The sequence below is a fragment of the Chrysemys picta genome, chromosome 1, assembly GCF_011386835.1.
Source record: "Chrysemys picta bellii isolate R12L10 chromosome 1, ASM1138683v2, whole genome shotgun sequence".
NCBI lineage: Eukaryota > Metazoa > Chordata > Testudines > Emydidae > Chrysemys > Chrysemys picta.
Window position 1 is genome coordinate 131,858,175 of NC_088791.1, and position 21,135 is coordinate 131,879,309.

General features: G+C 43.9%; 1 protein-coding gene across 9 annotated transcripts in view; it reads left to right on the plus strand.

Moving 5' to 3' along the window:
• Window positions 1-21,135, plus strand: part of FAR2 (fatty acyl-CoA reductase 2) — a 208,782-nt gene that overhangs the window by 155,310 nt on the left and 32,337 nt on the right. For all 9 annotated transcript variants that reach the window (XR_010593300.1, XR_010593301.1, XM_065570549.1 and 6 more), the window contains one exon: window positions 9,588-9,706. Coding sequence is in view for 7 of the 9 variants with exons in the window: in XM_065570549.1 (XP_065426621.1) it covers window positions 9,588-9,706 (119 nt within the window). In the remaining 2 variants the exon portion in view is untranslated. The remainder of the gene's footprint in view (window positions 1-9,587; window positions 9,707-21,135) is intronic.

Consider the following 21,135-nt stretch of genomic DNA (forward strand, 5'->3'; position numbering starts at 1 on the left):
CTTGTGTTATGTGAAAGAGTAAATAACACTTCCTTATTCACTTTCTCTGTACCATTCATGCTTTTATAGACCTCTATCCTAGCCCTCTTAGTCGTATCTTTTCTAAGATGAGCAGTCCTAGTCTTTTTAATCTCTCCACATATAGCAGCCATTCCATACCCCTAATCATTTTTCTTGCCCTCTTCTGTACCTTTTCTAATTCTAACATACCGTTTTTGAGATGGGGCAACCAGAACTATATACAGCATTCGAGGTGCAGGCCTACCATGAATTTATATAGTGGCATTATGATATTTTCTGATTTATTATCTATCACTTTCCTAATGGTTCCTAGCTTTCTTTTAGCTTTTTTGCCTGCCACTGCACCCTGATCAGATATCTTTAGAGAACTATCCACAATGACTCCAATATCTCTTTCTTGAAAGGTAACAGCTAATATAGACTCCATCACTTTGTATGTGTAGTTGGAATTTATTTTTCCAGTGTGCATTACTTTGCACTTATCAATATTGAATTTCATCTGCCTTTTTGTTGTCCCATCACCCAGTTTAGTGAGATCCCTTTATAACTCTTCTCAGTCAGCTTTGGACTTAACTATCATGAGTAACTTTTTATCGTCTGCAAATTTTGCCATCTCACTTCTCACCCCCTTTTCCAAGTCATTTATGAATATGCTGTACAGCATAGGTCCCAGTACAGTTCCTTGGAGGACCCGGCTATTTACCTCTCTCCATTGTGAAAACTGGCCATTTATTCCTGACCTTTGTTTCCTATCTTTTAAACAGTTATTGATCTGTGAGAGGCCCTCCCCTCTTGTTCCATGCCTGCTTCGTTTGCTTAAGAGACTTTAGTGAGGGACCTCGTCAAAAGTTTTCTGAAAGTCCAAGTACACTATCTCCACTGGATCCCCCTTGTCCACATTTGTTGTTCCCCTCCTAAAATTCTAATAGATTGTCGAGGCATCATTTCCCTTTACAAAAGCTGGGTTGACTCTTCTCCCACAAACCATGTTCATCTCTGTGTCTGATGATTCTGTAACTTATAGTTTCAGTCAATTTCTCTGGTACTGAAGTTAGGCTTACCCGCCTATAATCACCTCTGGAGCCTTTTTAAAAAATCAGCATTACATGGGCTACTGTCCACTCATCTGGTACAGAGGCTGACTTCTGTATATTTTGTACCATGGTATTACCATGTTCGGTTGATTATTTTCATTCCACCAAGTTTCCCAGATATAAATATCCTCGCTTAATGCCATCCATACTCATCCATACAATGTGCTACCCCAGGGACACATTCTAATGAATGGCAGTATACTGTATATTTTTGTTAATCTATATTTTATCCAGGTTGATTACACTATAAAACTGTGCTATTGTCAGTCTTGTGCAGTGTATAACAGGATTTCTGGTTTGTAATCATAGCAAAGAAGGATTATATTGAAATAGCATCTTAATAAAAACAGCTCATTTATACCTTAGGAAATGAAAGTTGTTATAATTTCATGTGGAATACACCTTTCATGCTAGAGCAGGATTAGTAAATAGATATGTTCATGCTAATGCTTTCATCCAAGGCCTTTGTTATTCATTTCAGACCACATCCTCTGTATTCACAAAACTCCACTGGCTCTCCATTAATTTTAAGATCTAATTAAAATAATTGCATTCCAGCTGTGATATATTTGAATGTATCCAGCAGAGTGTTGGATCTGTTTATGCAAATGCACTTATAGTTTAAGCAGTTCTGACATAGAAATGCAAAAAATATGGAAAATGTAACAAAAGTGACAGTCCTGACCTGGACTGATACTGCAGATCCTGTGCCCACCGAGTAGCTTGAGGATCACCACCCTTCCCTTTGCCTCAGGGCTTACCTGCCCTGTTGGAGCCTACTGTTGCTGCTCAGGGAACTGTTTGTCTCTCCTGCCTGACCCCTCCCCAGTTGCAGAGTTGGGTCTTCACTTTTATATCGTCCAGCTGGGAACCAGAACCGCTCTTTAGCTGCTGCTTAACTGGATCAGTTGGTTTCCAACAACTGCCTGCCGGGCTTCTCCAGAGGCCAGGGCTTGCTGCTCCCTGGCTCTACAGACCCTTAAATGGGCAGACCCCTCTCATACATGACCAAACAGCTTTTGTTTGGTAGCAACTTTCAGTTGTTACTGATCTTTATTGGATTTATACCGATGTTCTAGAAAAAGACAATTTTTCCCTTTGAGCCGTCCATTTCTTAAAGGGGGGCAAAAGTGTATATGGTTTTAAAAGTGTATATACTTTTTGCACTAACATCAATGGAAATCAAGGAGTGCTAATCCCTGCATGGTGCTTTCAAAACTAACCCCTGAATTGTCTACGTTACATATTAGCTGAACCACATTTGATTAGAGGCAACTCTCTCTGTTTTGAGTATTTTAAAAACATGTATTCATCTGCCAATCACTTTTTGGCCTTAATTAAGATGGTCAACTGGTTTGATTAAAGTAAGGCCCTTCCACACACATACACGCACGCACACACCACACCTTGAACTGTCACACAAAACCCCATCCGAGAACCAAAACCAGGTTTGGAGAAGTATGGTTATTTTTCATGTTAGCTCATCTCTGAATTTCCAAGTTATGGCTGGGAATGGAAGTGGAATGGCTGAAATATTGTAAAAAGGGCTGTTCTCAAACTCTGTCTGGACCAACCACAAACTAGAAGTACAAAAATCTTGTGATAAAGCCTATTTTCATGAGATTTCAACCCAGGGAAGACAGAAGATTTGCTGGTAGGGAGAGCAAAACACTTCAAGGATGCTAGCTAGCATCCTGCCAGGCCCTCCATAAAAAGTATCCATCTGTTCTTCAAGGATTTGTTCCTGCACCATTGAAATTTTCCCTCTGACTTCATTGAGTGCAGAACCAGGCAGTAAGTGTGTGTGTGGGGGCGGGGGGCGGGGTGTGGAATGCATGCTCTTAGCTTAATACTAGTTTGAATCTCTGTTTCATGATAACCAGTGAATGAAATTCATCAGGAACACATTTTTTCATTTCTGATTGGCAGGAGGCTGTGCCTAGCCATTGCAGATGACAAACTAGCAACTGTGATCCACCTGTTTATCTTCTCAGGGCTGGACTTCCTCTAAGTAGGTCTGTTGGTCAAGGTCAATCAAAAACTCCACCTTGTCCAACATATATACTTTGAACAGGACAAACTGCCAAGAGCATGTCACACATGTGCCCTCTCCCGTTAAGATTCCTTCTCTGCCTAATTCAAAGTTCTGGTCCTTATCTTGAAATCCCTTAGCAGTCATGAGACAGGCTATATCAGAGACTGAATCTCTATCAGTGATCACTCAAGACAACTGAATTAATCTGGGACATGGAAATTAGAAGTGCTTAGGGTGAAGCTTTCAGGAGCTGAAAGCAGGATGTTCTCAATGTTGGGTGCTGGACTGCCCTAGCAGGGGAGATCTCAATGGATCCCAGTCTATCCGTTTTCAGAGCCCATTCTTTTGATCCTACTTGCAATGATGAGGGAAGAAGGAATAATTGAAGTTTAGTGGGTGAAACCTATGATGGCAAAAGCAAAATTCCATGTGGGTAATTTTCTGTGCTCAACAAGCAAAGTGGATTTTGTTCCTAGATTTTGCAGTTATTGGCATCCTATAAATATAAGAGATTAGACTGATTTTTCCAGACCAATTTTGCAGATACACAGATAGTTCAGATAAGCATCTTTTGTCTGCTTTATCCAAACTGAACCTGAACTCCAAACCTTTTAAACTTTTCCCCCTCATTAGATTTATATAGAGATATGAGTCTAATAATTTGTCTGCACAAATACATATGTTTCTGTTAAATACAGGGCAGAGCTCTGCTTTATTGCATAGAGTGATTTATTTTCCTTTGCTTCGAATTGATTCTGTTGCTGGGAAGAGAAGCTTTGTTTTATCTGTGGATTTCAGAGGTTGTGTGAAGTGAATCACATTTCTGCTAGCCTATAACTGAAGAATTATGTCTTAGTGTAGCACAGCCTTCCTTCCCCCTACAAAGCTAATTAGCTGCTATGGGGAATAACTCTGCTTTTGGTATGTGTCCTGAATTGTGATTGTCCCCCGAGCTCTTCAGCTGGGATACTGCCTAAAAATGTCAAACTCAAACAGTCAAGTGATCTCAGAGACCTCAGTTGAAGTAGCTTTTATTATACCAAAGAGAGAATGTCAACAATCTGATACAAAAATTAGGACATGCCTTATACAGAAATAGTGTACTATATATAATGAATCAAATAATGTGCAGCATTCAATTTGTTTGATTTATATATTAATATTTATTTGTATATCGAAGATCTACTTCAAATACATATGACCATCAATATGAATAGAGTGTATGTTTATAACATGTCATAACTACTACAATAGGTAAATATAGGGTTACCATACGTCCTCTTTTTCCCAGACATGTCCGGCTTTTCGGCACTCAAACCCCCGTCCGGGGGAAATTGCCAAAAAGCCGAACACGTCCGGAAAAATGGCGGCTCTGCTCCTCCCCTGACTCTTCGGCTGTGTTTAAGAGCCGGGTTGCCCGAGCACTACCGGCTTCGGGAAGCCCCCATGCCTCCGGACCCTGCGCCGCTGGAGCCCGGGAGGGGAAGTGCCCGGCTGGGGGCGCAGGGTCCGGAGGCAAGGAGGCTGCCCGAAGCCCAAGCGCTACCGGCTTCACAGTTTGCCGGGCAGCCTCCAGACCCTGCGCCCCCGGCTGCGCGCTTCCCCTCCCGGGCTCCAGCTGCGCTGGGGAAGCGCCGGCCGGGGGCGCAGGGTCTGGGGGCTGCCCGGCAAACCGTGAAGCCGGTAGCGCTCGGGCAGCCCTTTCCGTGTGGCTGGGAGTGGGAGGGAGGAGGGGGCGGAGGGTCCTCTTTTTTTATTTATTAGATATGGTAACCCTAGTAAATAAGCATGCATCAGCCTCTCTCTTCTAGTGGGTTCAAGTAGCAATTTGGGCACAATTGAATGTGAGTTTGCCCACCTGTATGTGGTCACCATTTGTTCACATCACAAAATTCAGAATTCAACATGATTGGCTGTTTCTTCTGAAGAGAGCACTAAGGTTGCATCTACACAGCATGCTTGTTTGGGTGGCATGCAGTGTACATACTGCATAGCTCCCCAGCCCGGGTATCAGTAACAGTGTAGCTGGTGAGGCAGGGCTTAGGTGAGTAAAGTGGAGGCATGGCTGACAGCTGTGGGTAAGTACTTGAGTACACACCCTACACAGCTCTCTACTCGCCCAAGTAGTGCCTCCCTGTCTACACTGCTATTTTTGCCAGTGTAGTGTCCCGCTGCCTCCCCATTGCTGGAGCCTTTCCCTGCTGCAGTGAAAGACTCCAGCAACAGGAAGGGGGGTGGTTCTGGCAGGTGGGGGGAGGCAATGGAGAAAGGCTGAGCTTTTCCTTGCTGCAGTGAAAGGCTCTGGCAGCAGGGAGCAGCTGAAGCCTTTCCCCCGCCTTCCCTCGGCCAGAACCTTTCACTGACACGTGTAACTACACACCAGAGTGTGGACACAGCTCTACATGCTGCTGCCAGTGGTGTGTAGCTTAGGAATGGGCTAGCAGAAGGTGATGTTGTAAGTTAGAACTAAAGTGTTTTGGCAGAATTGTTTTGTGGCCCAAGACTAGAACAACAGAAGGTTGCTGCAGGATATGGTTGAGGTAAATTGTCAGAGCTGGGTGGGGAAGCTTACATGATTATAACTTATCTGCAACTTTTTTGTGACTCTAATATCTTTAATAAGCATCAGAATGACATCAAACATGTGCATTGTTTATGGGCTAAGAACAAACTTTAAAAACAATCATTCTAGCAAGGCTTTTCAGCCCAGATTTCAGACACGTGGTTATGCAGGGCTGGATATGCTCTGTTTGTTTGTAGCAGTGGTCCTCAACCTTTCACAGCTAGCGAGGTACTTCATTATCTGAGGGAGGTACAGACTGACAAAAAAGAATTGTATCACAGTAGTTTGATGTGATGAGCACATTGGAACATTGCTTATAAATAGGTGAACTTGCAAAATCCTCTTCCTCTTTCTCCCCACCTTGTGGCTGCTGAGTATCTCTGGCTCTCCCCCGCTTCCTGTGCAAGTAGGGTGACCAGATGTCCCGATTTTATAGGGACAGTCCCGATTTTTGAGTCTTTTTCTTATATAGGCTCCTATTACCCCCCCATCCCCTGTCCCGATTTTTCACATTTGCTGTCTGGTCACCCTATGTGCAAGCTCCACTCCTGCCTTAGAGGGAAGGAAAGGTTGGGGAAAGGATTTTGGCAGCTTCCACCAAGGCTTGTCCTTTTGCTCATCGCTCCCTTTTCCCCCCGCAGCTCACCGTTAACCAGCACTCTACTCTCCCCTTTGGATCATGGCAGTGTGTGCCATTCACCACACACGGACACTACAACAGCCACACAAAGGCCCTGATAGGCATGGACAGCTCAGGAGTGACAGGGGAAGATAAGAACGGTCATACTGAGTCCATCTATCCCAGTATCCAGTCTCTGAAAGTGGCCAGTATCAGAGCTTGCGGGGGAATATACAAAACAGGGCAGCTGGAATGATCCAGCCCTGTCTTCCCCTCCTGGCTTCTGGCAGTCAAAGGTTTAGGGTGGCCCTGAGCATGGAGTTGCATGCCTGACCATCTTGGCTAATATCCATTGATGGACCTATCCTCAATGAACTTAACTACTACTTTTTCAAACTCAGTTATACTTTTGGCCCTCACAACATCCCATGGCAATGAATTCCACAGGTTAACTAAATTATGTGAAACAGTACTTCCTCTTGTTTGTATTAAACCTTCTGCCTATTAATTTCATGGAGTGTCTCCTGGTTTCTGTATTGTGGGAAAGGGTAAATAACACACCTCTATTCACTTTTCCCACACCATTCATGGTTTTAAAGACTTCTATCATATTCCTGTTCTGAGTCTTTTTTTCTAAGCTGAACAACCCTAATCTTTTTAGTCTCTGCTCATACACAAGCCATTCCATACCCTTGATCATCTTTGTTGTCCTTCTCTGAACCTGTTCCAGTTCCACCATATCCTTTTTGAGATGGGGTGACCAGAACTGGACACAGTATTCAAGGTGTGGATGCACCTTGGATTTATATAATGCATTATGATATTTTCTGTCTTACTTTCTATCCCTTTCCTAGTATTCTGTTAGCCTTTTTGACCACTGCTGCACATTAAGATGAAGTTTTCAGGTGATTCCAAGATCTTTCTTGAGCAGCTAATTTAAAACCCATCATTATATATGTGTAGTTGGGATTATTTTTTCCAGTGTGAATTACTTCGCATTTATCAGTGTTGAATTTCACCTGCCACTTTGTGTCCCAGTCACCCCGGTTTTGTGAGATCCCTCTCTAACTCTTCGCCGTTAGCTTTGGAGTTTGGACATAACTATCTTGAATGATCTCTCTTCAATCTGTCTTGAAGATCACTGATTACATTGGCTCCAAATCTTCTCTCGTAACACTGATCTTCTCCTCTCTAGTCTCTTACAGCTGCCCAAAATGCGGGTGCAGAAACACTTTCTTTCTTGCTGATGTTACTGCATCCTTTGCTCTCCAGATCCCTTCACTGATTTTTCTGTTGCCTTCTACATCAAATTCAGGTCCCTTATCCTTGTAGTCCAGACATTACACTGCTTAGCTCCTGCCTTTCTCTCTTTTTCCTCATAACTTTTCACTCAGCTGTTTGCACTTAGGCCTCATGCCCAACACACTCCCTCAGTTTCCTTCCCCCGCTTTCACCTCCATGTCTCGTACCCCCTCTCTGAAACACCCTGGCTGATCCAGTCTGCCCTGCTGTTACTCTTGCTCCTTCAAGTCTCTCTTTAAAAGACTTCTTCCATGAAGCCTCCAAACCATAATCTCCCTTGCACAGAAACATCATCACAAACACTCAGTTAAAAACAAATCATTATGGAACCCCTGAGAAGTGCATTACCAACTACATCAAACCCAGAGGAAGCTCTGACTTCCTCCTCCCTTCTTCACAACATTTGTAATTGGCACTCAACAAAGTTACATCTTAACTTGGAGTGTGTCTAGACCGCAATCACAGGGTGTGACTGCACCTTGAGTAGACACACCTGAGCTAGCTTTAATCTAGCTAGCTCAAGTTCCAGAACAGTGAAGCCACAGCAGTGCGACCTTCAGTGCAGGCTGTACAAAGCCACCTAGAACCCTGGGTAGCCAGTGCTGAAGCTCACACTGCTGTGCTTTCACTGTTTCAGGACACAAGCTAGTCAGATTAAACAGAGCTCACGTATGTAACCTTGAGCTGCATTACACTCCGTTGTTGCAGTGTAGACATACCCTATAACTGTAAGCCCTGAGGGAAAGGACTACGCACGCTGATGGTACTTTAGGAACAAATCATAACATGGAAGGTAAACTTCAGAATGGATGTATAGCTAAATCCAAAAGATCAGGGTAAGATTTTCAAAAGCACTTAAGAGCCATTTCTAAAGTGCTTATTGACTTTCAAGAGACATAGGCTCCTAAGTGCCTATGTGACTTTTGAGAATGGAAGTTAGGTGCCTAAGTCATTTGAGCATGTTCAAAAATGTTACACTTAGGCACTTGGGAGCCTAAGTCTCATTGAAAATCAATAGGACTTAAGCTCCCATGTGATTTTTGAAAATGGAATTTAGGTTCCTAAATCATTTAAGTGCTTTTGAAAATTTTACCACAAAACATAAAAATGTCTTTCTTGCTGGATGTCCTTTTATCATCATGAGTTAAACAAGGCCACTGCCTTTTTATACACTTCTACTGACATTTGCTCATCACATTTCCAACTTCCTCTGACAACACTAAACAGTTTGATCCACACGAGAATATAAAGCACTAACCATCAGAGGAGTGAAGTTCTGGAACAGCCTTCCAAGGGGAGCTGTGGGGGCAAAAGACATATCTGGCTTCAAGACTAAGCTTGATAAGTTTATGGAGGGGATGGTATGATGAGATAGCCTAATTTTGGCAATTAATTGATCTTTGACTATTAGCGGTAAATATGCCCACTGGCCTGTGATGGGATAGGGTGGGATCTGAGTTACTACAGAGAATTCTTTCCTGGGTGTCTGGCTGGTGAGTCTTGCTCACATACTCAGGGTTTAGCTGATGGCCATATTTGGGGTTGGGAAGGAATTTTCCTCCAGGGCAGATTGGCAGAGGCCCTGGGGGTTTTTCGCCTTCCTCTGCTACGTGGGGCACGGGTCACTTGCTGGAGAATTCTCTGCACTTTGAAGTCTTTAAACCATGATTTGAGGAACTCAGTAGCTCAGACATAGGTTAGGGGTTTATTACAGGAGTGGGTGGGTGAGATTCTGTGGCCTGCGTGGTGCAGGAGGTCAGACTAGACGATCATAGTGGTCCCTTCTGACCTTAAAGTCTATGGGTCTATGAGCGCTGGCTCTCCATAGAGGCAGACTGATCTTCTGTGTTCCACAGTGGGCTTGAAAAGTGACTAAGTGATGCTGCATCCTCTCTAGGCCAAGGAAATCTTGTCATGGCATATTGTCACTGACTCTTTCCCTCTGTCACACAGGCTGGTAAAGGGATTCTGCAAACTCTCAAAGTCAATAATGATGCAGTAGCAGATCTGATTCCAGTAGATGTCGTCATCAACCTCATCCTAGCGGCTGGGTGGTACACTGCAGTTCACAGGTAGGGATGAGCACTTGTTTCTCAGATTGCTGGTAAGGTATTATGGTACAATATGGATTTTAATGGGACAGCAAATATCATCCAACTTAGACTTCATAAGACAGCAGCATTTGATTCCCAAGTTCAATATCTTGCTTCCTGGGTGTGGTAAAGACTAAAGTGCTACAGAAGCCATGAAGACAGATCCTGGAATGTGGGAGAGCTTTTTATGCCACTCTGCAGGAATCCCTTTGGTCAGTAAGATGATTACTTAGCACTTATAAAGTACGGGACATATACATGAATACATAGAACTGTAAAAATATTAACTAATCAAAGTGGGAATGGTGTTGAAAAGGCTGTCTAGTCTTATAGACCCTCTTTAACCAAAGGAAAATTGATGAAATACAGGTTTCAGAGGATGGCTGCGTGTAAACAGGAGGGTAAATAAATATGTCCATGGGGGTGAGGGGTGGCAAGTAGGGGAAAATGTTATAACCTGATGAGGAGTGTTCTCTGGATTCTATATGGGCTAAATCCTTACTCACAAAAACCTCCCATGGATTTTATTGAGTTTTGCCAGAGTAAATACATGGGTTTTCAGAATGTGTCCCATATGTTTAACTAGTGTTCTCCTGCCTAGTATATTAGGTTCATGAGGCAGAACTCACCTCCAGTTACACTCATTAATAACACTATCCTTATGAGCCAGCTTACAACTGGGCCCAAACTCCTACAGCCGAGACAGTCAGGAATATGACATGAGCAACCCTTAGAAAAAGCCAATATACACCCATATGCCACATCATCATCTCTCTGAAGCAGATGTGTTACACTGCAGAATATCAGCTTTCATTGTAAAACAGTAAGTCTCCATCTGTTATGGTTGCAGAGAAAACCTCTAAAATGTGAATTGAGTGTAAGGGCTTGTCTACATGGGGAAGTTAAGTTAGGGTGTGACTTTACTGGTATAACTATAGCGCTTTAGAAGTCTCTGGGCTTGTATACGCTTAAAATGCTACAACAGAACAGCTATGCCGCGGTAGTGCTTCACTGTAGACACTACGTATGAAGACGGGAGGGGTTCGCCTATCAGCGTAGGTAATCCACCTTCTTGAGAGGCAGTAGCTAGGTCGATGGAAGAATTCTACATGAGGACTTAAGTTGGCTTAATTATGCCACTCAGGGCTGTGGATTTTTCCATACTTATGTCAACCTAGTATAGTCCAGGCCTCCATGTGGACATTCTTATTGCAATATAAGAGTGCCTTTTTCTGGTTTAGCTTATATCATTTTGGAAGCAGTATAAGATAAAGTGAAAAAGCCACTCGTATGCCTAATATGAAGAGTTGTTATACTTGTATAACGCCTGTAGTTTAACTTTACGGATATGATTACCAATGTAACTAGAAAAATCTCCCATGTAAACAAGTCGTAACTGATTCAGAGAAGAGTCTGCAGAGAGCCTTAAACAACAGCTCTGAGGATTTTGAACGGTCCTACTCATCTCAGTGGGTTGTTCATCAGTGGGCCTTTGAATGATCATTTAAACATCGATGCTTATGTAAAAAAGCAGAGAGAACTTGCAGATCTGCCGATTTACTGTAAGTGGTGTCTCATCATGGTGCCACAAGTGGGTGGCATTTGGGACATAGCACCACTTCTCCCCACCCACAATCAAGAAAGAGCCACGCCCCAGGATTATCGCAATGTCCAAGTGCATATTCAAGGGGGAGAGAAGCACAAGCTCAAGAAGCCTCGCGGAGCCAGGCGGCACACAGTCATATTTTGAACATCTGCCCAATCTACTGTGAGTTTTTGTAATTCACATAGCAAAGCCTCTTTTGTGGGCAGGGACTGGAAAATACCAGCAACACTTTGTCCTCAGTATGGCTTCTGGATGTGAGGGCTGAGGATTTACTTTCTCTCACTTCATCTCTGCAGGTGGAGAGCTCTCCCTGTAGTCATTGGCCAGATGGGATCCTTACTCACAAGCTATGACCAATGCCTGTTCCTCTGAGCAGTGCAAGCACAAATGGCAGACCCAAGGGTCTCTCTTGAGCTAACTACAGTCCTGAACTTTTAAAATTCTACCTCTTTTTCATATTTCCTGCTCTACATGGTTACTGCCATTAAATAACACTGAGTTCTTTAAAAAGGCAGCCCTTGCCAGAAAAATGGAATCTTAAGACTACAGAACTGTAATCACAGGGTGGTTCTTCTCTTGAGGTATCAAGTTAAAGTCATTTAATTGGCCCTCTTCCCCAACCAGGGCATTGAATCAGCTATTCATACAGGTGTTTTCCAAATGGAGCTTGGTGTTTCATAGATGGAATATATTGCTTTGAAAAAAATTGCATGATTTAAATAGGTTATTATGTTATAGGTTTGTGTGTGTGTGTGAGGGGGAGATGATATTAAACCTCAGTTCATTGCTTGGTAAAGGCACATGTATAAGCCACATTAAAGATTTAACATCTTTTCCTGTTTAACTTCTTGGTCTGACATTTAAATATTTGTGTAATGGGAGCTATGGTGTAAGTTTCATGGATTATTACAGAGGCCTATGTAACTATGTGAAATCAATACAACACAAAAAGGAAAGAAAACATGAAAGCCAGTCTTATCCTCTATCCCGTGAGCCTAGGGTGAAGAAAACCCACAAACAAGCCAGAATACGGGGAGCCAGAAATGAGCCTTAAAGGCAGCTTAGACTTTGCAGTTTCGTTTTTTTCCTCATTCCCACCCAAAAGCAGCTGGCAAAGAAGAGGAGTGACCAGCACAAGTGAATGAGAGCACAACTGCTCCAATTCCAAAACACAAATGCCACTTCCCTCCACCAGGGAGAAGCACCCTCCATAGGCTGAGGAGTGCTGTCTGACCTGCAAAGCAGGAAGCAGAGAGAGCCCCAGAGACGGACTTCCTGGGTCTGTGAGCTTTGAAACCCCCACTCAAGAAATGCTCTCTCCCATTGCCCCTCCAGGAGAAAGAAGGGCCTGTCTTACCAGAGAAACCCTGAAAACCACAAGCTCACACCTTCCATCATTCCCAAACGGCCTAATACCTGCACCTAAAATAGTGGAGGTAAAAATGGCTCCTACTTGCAAACCCCCTTTCTGCTACTCTGGAGTGGAGTTTGAGCAGTGTTGCTCCTTCTCACAGCAACAGCATAATGCCCAGAGGTATCGAGAACCTTTGCCAATTGGTTCACACCCAGGTCTCTGCCAAAACCAGCCACAACTAACACCCAACACTCCTCCCCAGTCCAAGTTTTATCTGGAAGAAATGCAAACAGGAAGTGCAAACTAGGACCCAGAATGCAGATTGGTATAAATTTGCTGCCAATTGTATGCAGTCAGACAACAGTGATTTCATACAAACTTACAACAGGGGGAGACAAACATCAGGATATCATGTTCCTGCTGATGAATGTTAGGTGAATTGTCAGGAAGCCCTTTATACTCAAGAGGTCCTGACCTGTGTCACTGAAACCTCAGTATACCACAAACCTAGACCTTTACAAGGCAACCCTGGAGGGGTATCAGTCATCATATTCCAATTGTATGAGAAGCTACCTGGCCAAAAAAAAAAAAAAACATTAGAGGATCCAGTCATTCTGCAAATCCAGAGACAAGTTATACATGTGCATTATGCTAATCTATAGACTGCAAAGAGCAAATGTTTACTAGAGGGACTGCCTGAGTTGCTGTCTGATATGTTAATGAAGTCCCCAAGACTTATAATCCTGAGACCTTTCATATCCATGTTGACAACAACTCAGATACAATAGCCCCAAACCTTTTCTATATATTTTCTACCCTCTGTTTTTGACAAGTTATCTTTGGACCTGGACATGCTGTCAGTCATATTTGAGCTTGAGTTTAGACTTGGCATGGATACAGGGGGACACAAGAAACTGTCCTTATCCTGGACTGACCACAGCTTCCACCAGGCTGCGATCAAAACTGACCCGTGTCCAGGCAAGAAGGAACAATAACAATTGGCCTCAGGCTCGGGAACTGAGTTAATTTCCACAACACTATTGTAGGTAATGCCTCACCACCAAAAAAGATAGCAGAATAGAAAATCTAACCAGTCACTATGACAACTCATTAGTCACCTCTGTCACCAAAGTACCCTTCTCCTCTACAGATCTCCTTTGTTTCTTTGATGTGCTGAAACGAAAGCATCAGGTGGAAGGAAGCTGAGCTCTTATGTGTGTGGCATAAAACTTGGGCAGATGCAGACAGACTCCAGTACAAGGAATTCCTGTGAATCTATGCAGTACTTATGGAGAAAAACAAAAAAATCCTACCTTTCCAACTGTTAAATCGTACTCTACTGAACTATTCTGGACCATGAATTGTCTTGTTAATGGGGAATGCTCTCTCTCAGGTACAGAACTCACCATCTCCTGGTGCAAAGAATTATCACTCTACTTCTCATAAAATATCACCAACAACAGAGATGTGCTGCTGAAACACCATGTACTGTACATTGGCCTTTTCCACCATAACACAATATCACCCTCTTCTGAAGCTAGCCCAGCACACAACAGGAAGTTCTAGAAATACAGGAGAAAAACTGAGCCACTACCTATGGCTTTGATCTAAATTCTCATTGACTAGTCAAAAAGTATCAAGAGCATCTGGGACTCCTCCTAACTGAGATATCTATATCTTCATCAAGGAAAGGAAAATCCTGCCACCCCCCTACAGCATGTCATAATCTGGCAAATACTTAAGAGACCATCCCTTGTGTAGACATACGGACTCACCCCAGCGGTGCCTCCTGCTGGTCGTCTCGGGAATTAGCTCTTCCAGCCTCCGGAGCACCCTCTGCAGGCCAGTGTCCCGCCTGCCGCTTGGCCCCCGTGTCCCTCCCGGACCCGGTGCCCCGTTGTCTGCGGTGCTGCCCCGTGGCAGTAACCCCTCACAGCTCTGGGTCTCCTCCTCCCAGGGGAACCCCCACCCACTATCCCTACTTCACCTCTGTGTTAGGCTACTGCCCAGTCTCTGTCTAGCCCCGTTCACTGGGGCAGACTGCAGTATAAGCCACTCGTCACAGGCAAAGGGGTTTGGCCCTGCTGCCTCTGCCTACCCATGGGCTGCCCCCTGCAATCCTGTACCTAATAGGCCTTGCCAGGCCTGCAGCCTGAAGCTTTCCTAGGCCGGAGCTCCCCGGCTCCCTTTCCCTTTCCCCAGCCCTGCTCCACCTTAAGTACCCAGGTACGCTCCCTAGTAGCCAGGCCCTTCTTCCTCTAAAGGCAGAGAGAGAGAGAGTTATCCTGGGCCTCTGGCTCACAGCCTTTTATAGGGACCAGCTGGGCCTGATTGTGGCTACTTCCCCAATCAGCCTGGCTTTTCCCTGCCACAGCCCTCTCCCTGGCTTTTTTAAGCCCTTCAGGGCAGGAGCGGGGTAACCACCCTGCTACACCTTGACATAATCAACCTCTGTAATTACCACCCAGTATCTAACCTGATTGAGAAGCTCTCCAGGTGTCTCCTTCAACTGTTCCTAGGTGCTAACAGTATCTTTGACCCCTCCCAATCATGCTTCAAGTCAAGATATGGAACAGAGAGAGTGTTATTAGCACTGATGGATGAACATCCTTTAGCCACGGACAAGGGCCCTTCATCTACTGACCCATGATACCGTCTATCTGATGTCCTGCTTCAGACATGCAGCAGAGATTAGTAGGATCATGCCATGATGACTTCGGTCATTCCTCTCAGATCGCAACCAGAAAGGCATGACTGATTTCTGCTCCTTCAGCTTCAGAGCTCACGCCTTTGGAGTTCCTCAAAGATCTATTCTCTCGGCCATTCTGTTCAACATTGATATGAAATCACAAGGGAGACTGTGATCAGCATAAACTCCAATGCCAACAATGAGTGGATAACACACAACCCTACATTACCTTCTCATCAGCTGAAAACAACACCATTTCTCAGCTATCCAAGGCCTTGGTTGCAATCAGCAATTAAATGAAGAAAAACCTTCTGAAGCTGATTCTTGGGAAGGGAGAAGGAAGCCCTTCCAAGAACTCCTCACCTCTATAACAACACCCTTCAGTGAAGACATCTGTCCTCAGATTAAGTCACTGCTGCTTCAGTATTCACCTGATCTCCTCACTGCTTCTGGATGCCACCCATGGCAGTGAAAAAAGTCTTTTCCCATCTTCTCCTGGCAAGAAAACTATGCCTCCTCTTGTCAGATTTGGAGTTAACTGTGGTGATTCCTGCATTTGTGACCATTAGGCCTTATTCCTGTAATTCTCCGTATCTGAATATGAAACCAAAGAACTTAAAATGCTGGTTCAGATCACAGTAGCTCATGTGCCCAGCAATGCATGGTTGCTGAGAGCCCATCACTCCACTTTTCTGACTGGTTCCCTGTTGAATACTTGGTGAAATGTAAGATTTCAGTCCTCCTCTTCAGAGCCCTCTGTGGAATTTACCCATGTTACATGAGGGACCACTTCATCCCTGTGTGACTTGAATGCCCTATGACAACCATATTCCACTGGAACAAAAGAATTGTCAACCTCAAGTGTGAAACTCATGAATACAGAAGGTAGCGTGTTCTCAGAGACTGGCTTATGAATGTGGAACTCACTCCCCAGGCAGATCAGGATGACCATGAACTTCAGTATCTTCAAAGCACAATGCAGAACCCCTTTTTTGATCTAGCCTTCCCACAGTGACACCACAACCAAATATTAAAAACAATTAGGTAATGCTTTGCAAGGAACAAAGAGAAGGAGATTTATTTTATATGTACATTTCATAATTTTGGGAGGAAATTAGATGCCACAGTGATGGGCATTATGTAAAAACCTAGATAGTGCACAGCAAGTTGTAGGATAAAGATAAACGGCTTACTTGATGTGCTTTTTATTTTACAAAATAAGGAACACACTTTAAAAAATCAATGTAAGTATAGAAAGTATTTAAACAGTGACTGACACCAGCTGGACAGTGTGGGGAAATGGTCAGGTTTCACCTCTAACCTGTCAAAATGGGTAAGAGATTTTTTTTTTTAAAGCACCTGAGTTCGGGTCCGACATCACTTATCTCGACATTTTTGAAAACTTTACCCAGTATGTTCACAGTGGTGATTGAAATGAGTAATCCCAGGCATGGAGCAAGTTGGTGTTTATTCTAAGCAGAAGTGTAGCACTAGATGAGGCTTCCAAAGCAGTAGGAAGGTGCAGAGATGCACTGCCCACAGGGAGCATTTAGTATGTTGCCATTTATCTTACAGATGAGAAAACTGAAGCACAGAAAAGTTAAGTGATATATCCCCACAGCTACACAGCTGGCCTGATTCTCATTGACACTAAAGCCCTGTTACACCACTTGGACAGTGTCAGAGGCCTTCAAGCAAGCATAAATTACATTTACACCCACTTTAAGGCCTCTGACCGATGCCAGCATGATGTCAAAAGGGCCTTAACGTAACTGGGAATCAGGCCCGAAGACTGTGTAGCAGAGCTGGACTATAACTCAGGTCGGTTCCCTTGCTTACCCCCGCTCACTACCCCTAAGGAAAGGGCTAATCCAGCTGTCCTTGTGTTTGCTACCTGGCAAAAAGGAGTTGGAAGGAAGCCTCATTGCACCCTCTTCATCTCCTTGTGCACCTGTGCCTAGCCATGAGCAGGCTCATGGTAAATACAATATGCGATAGCATAGGCTTCGCCAATGTAATTTCTACACAATAACACTGCTAAATGCAATAATCTACTGCTGACAGTGTGAGTTAGGATGCAATTTATTAAACAATTCCCTACTCTCTAATTTAACTATGGTTTTTCTGTGGTTCCCTTGTTTAACACCTGTGGGACTCAAAAGCAATTACAGATTATCATTACAAACTTCACTTGGCTGGCAAAACCACTCTGTGTTGAAATGAGATATTTTGTGGCATGTAAATCTAAAGGGAGATCTGAGCATTTCTAACTTACATTTCTGTTATCTACCCAGTGGCCTCTGGGGCGTTTCATGCCTTTGTTTATTAGTGGTGCTGCTGTATGGCTTAATAAAAAAATCAATGATCAAGAAGGTTACTATCATTTCTGATCAGGTGACATTCTACAGGAAAAACTTATTCTAAAATACATCAGAGAAATGTGGACTTTATCACAGAACTTGCAACCTCATTCCAGGATTTGATTCTCTCTCCCCCATCTGGGTAAATGAAACATGAAAGATCAACAGACACACGTTATTTTGGGGAAACTGGGGAAAATGCAAGAATTGCCCCACATCACCACTGACTTTTGGATCTAGCAAAAGTGGTATCTTTCAAATAAATGATTTATAAAGCACATAGTGTCTCCCTGACTTTGACTTGGACAAATGAGCTACGATACATCAAGAGAAACTTTGCAGTAAATACAAAAAAACTGCTTTTATTAATCATTTCCTTTATTGTTTTCATAGTTTGTTTAATAACTGATGTATAGATAATTTATCTCAAGCCAAATCTGTTATTTATTGATTGCATACACTACCTAGATTCACTGGCTAGATTTGATTAATCTTCATTTTTTAAATTGTATTTTGCATTTATATATAGGATGAACCTTGTTTAGAGTCCTTGTTTATGAGCTGTTGACTTTCATGCTTCATTATAAGTCTTTGTGTGGCTTTATGTATTAAATTAAGATTTGTTATTTATTGGTTATACATGCACTTATTGTAGACCCTGCAGTCAGGTTTCCTGGGCCCCAGTGCACAATGCATCCTTAGGGCTTAAGCCCTTCCTGCCCACGCTGTAGTGGGGGGGACAGGAGGCGGCTGGGTTATGTCGGTGGCCAGCAGCAGCCTGGAGGTGTTAGCTGTCTTTCAACACTGTGTGGACAGGAAGGGACAAGCTGCTTCCAGCCACAGGGGTGGGGAGAAAAGAAGAGATGAGCTCTGCAAATACACGGGCCAGGTCATCCCTTTCCCCTCCTCCACTTCCCCTGTGGTTGGTAGCAGCTCCTATCCCTTCCCTCCCACACAGTGCCAAAAGGTTGCTGCTGGCCACATTTTGGTGTGAACCCTGGCAATAATCTGGGTAGGGGGAGCATGTGACTTTGCATTCCACCCCCCCATGTGCTGCCTGTGGAAGACACGGCACCAGGAACCGGGAGAGGCAGATCCATCCCAGGGGCCCAGCCAGGCATGGAGGGTGGAGTGTGCCGAGCATGGAGGGTCAGGTCGGTCGGTCACTCCCTTGTGTGACAGAGGCATACGGGAGTGTGTATGTGTCACCTCTCCCCGTGTGTGGGGGAGGGTAGGGGTGTGTATGTCACCCCTCCCTGTGTGAACCCTAAAGCCTTAAAGATAAGAAGGTAAATAAAAATAATCCAACTACGCAGTATTTCTTTTTAATGGGGGCTCAGTCAACTTGATATTAATTTGAACATTTGCACTGCATAGTTCTAATTGATTGCCACTGAACTCGCTTGAATACGAGTAATTTTACCAGATGTCCCATATTCAGCAATAGGGAAATATGGTCACCCTACAGATTGGCATCTATTGGGATTTTCAAAAGCACTTAAGTAAGATAGGCACCTACTCCCATTGAAATCAATAAGAGGCCTTAGTGTGCTTGGCTAACATTTGCCCTCATCTCACTACTGTGCTGTTTAGTTGTCATGCTCAACCACAGATGAAGTTGCATTTCATTAGTGCTGTATGTTGTGTATAGATTTAAAGCATTTGGGGATGAAAGACCCTATGCACAAGTAAGATATTTTTTATTTTTAGAATGTATTTTGTTTGATTATTTATTATCTAGTTAGCTTGGATTAAACTACCGTATTTTCCGGCGTATAAGACGACCTTGTAACCCAGGAAAATCTTCTCAAAAATCGGGGGTTGTCTTATATGCCGGGTGCTGAAACTTCCGAGCCGGACTGGAGAATCTGCGGTCACCGCATATGGTGGGGGGAGCTCAAAAACTGCCGCGGCCGCATGAAAGCAGCAAGGGCGGAGCAAGCTGCAGGCGTCCGGGACGCCCGGGGTATGACAAAAAGAGAGAGAGCGGTGCTGTGCCCAGAAAAACACGCCTCTTTCACCTGTCTGGCCCACCCTTGTATCCTATTACCTCCTTCTCTGCCTCTCAGATCTCGCTCCTGAGGACTGCAGTGAAGCGGCGCAGGCGCGCATGTGCAAGATCTGAGAGGCAGAGAAGGAGGTAATAGGATACAAGGGCGGGCCAGACGGGTGAAAGAGGCGTGTTTGCGCTACCGCTCTGATAGTCTTGGAGACAGGGAGGGCTGGGCAGGCAGGGAGAGCTGACCAATCCAAGCAGGCTTTGTATACAACAACCAGCCAATCGCCGGTAAGGTACATCGCTTGCCATGATTGGCTGGTTGTTGTATACTGGGTACCACATACAGTACAGCACCAGTATCTGTACTTGTTCATACAGTACAGCACCAGTATCTGTACCTGTTCATACAGTATAGCACCAGTACATACAGTACAGTATACAAATGTCCGACAGTCAAAACCCCATCATGGCTCCACCAGCAAGAAGAAAGAAATGTGAAGCCAGTTTCAAACTTAAAGTTGTAAACTTTGCCATGGAACATAATAACTGCGCTGCTGCAAGACAATATGGAGTAACAGAAAAGATGGTTCGGGATTGGAAAGCAAATGAAAAAGCATTAAAGAGTATGCCAAGGGGTAAGTGTGCATTAAGAAGAGGCACCCCACATTGGCCAGAACTCGAAAAACATGTAGCAGACATGGTGAATGAGCATCGCCAAAACGGTTATGTAGTGACACGAAATAAAATACGTTTGTTTGCACTTCAGTGGGCCAAATCTAACCCAGATCACAGCAACAGATTTAAGGCCACTGTATCCTGGTGTACTAGATTCATGGAAAGGCATAATATGGTACTGAGGCAAAAGACGAAAATTGCCCAAAAATTACCTGCAGATCTTGATAGCAAAGTAAATAGTTTCCATCGATACATAATACAACAGCGCACTAAACATGGCTATGCGTTAAGTAGTATTGGAAATATGGATGAAACTCCAATGAATTTTGATATGGTTGGAAATAAAACTGTCCATCAAAAAGGTGAAAAAACAATTTTAATTAAAACAACAGGACATGAGAAGTCCAGTTTTACAGTGGTACTAGGATGCACAGCTGATGGCGCCAAACTGAGACCAATGATTATTTTTAAAAGAAAAACAATGCCGAAACTCAAGTTCCCTGTTGGTTGTTTTGTACATGTGAATGAAAAAGGCTGGATGGATGAAGAAGGGGTAAAGCTATGGCTTGATAATGTATGGAGCAGGCGACCAGGTGGACTTATTCAAAAATGTAGTCTACTGGTGTGGGATATGTTCAGGGCTCATTTAACTCCCAGCACCAAGCAAAGGCTTGCAAGACTAAACACAGATGCGGCAGTTATTCCTGCAGGATTGACATAGTTGG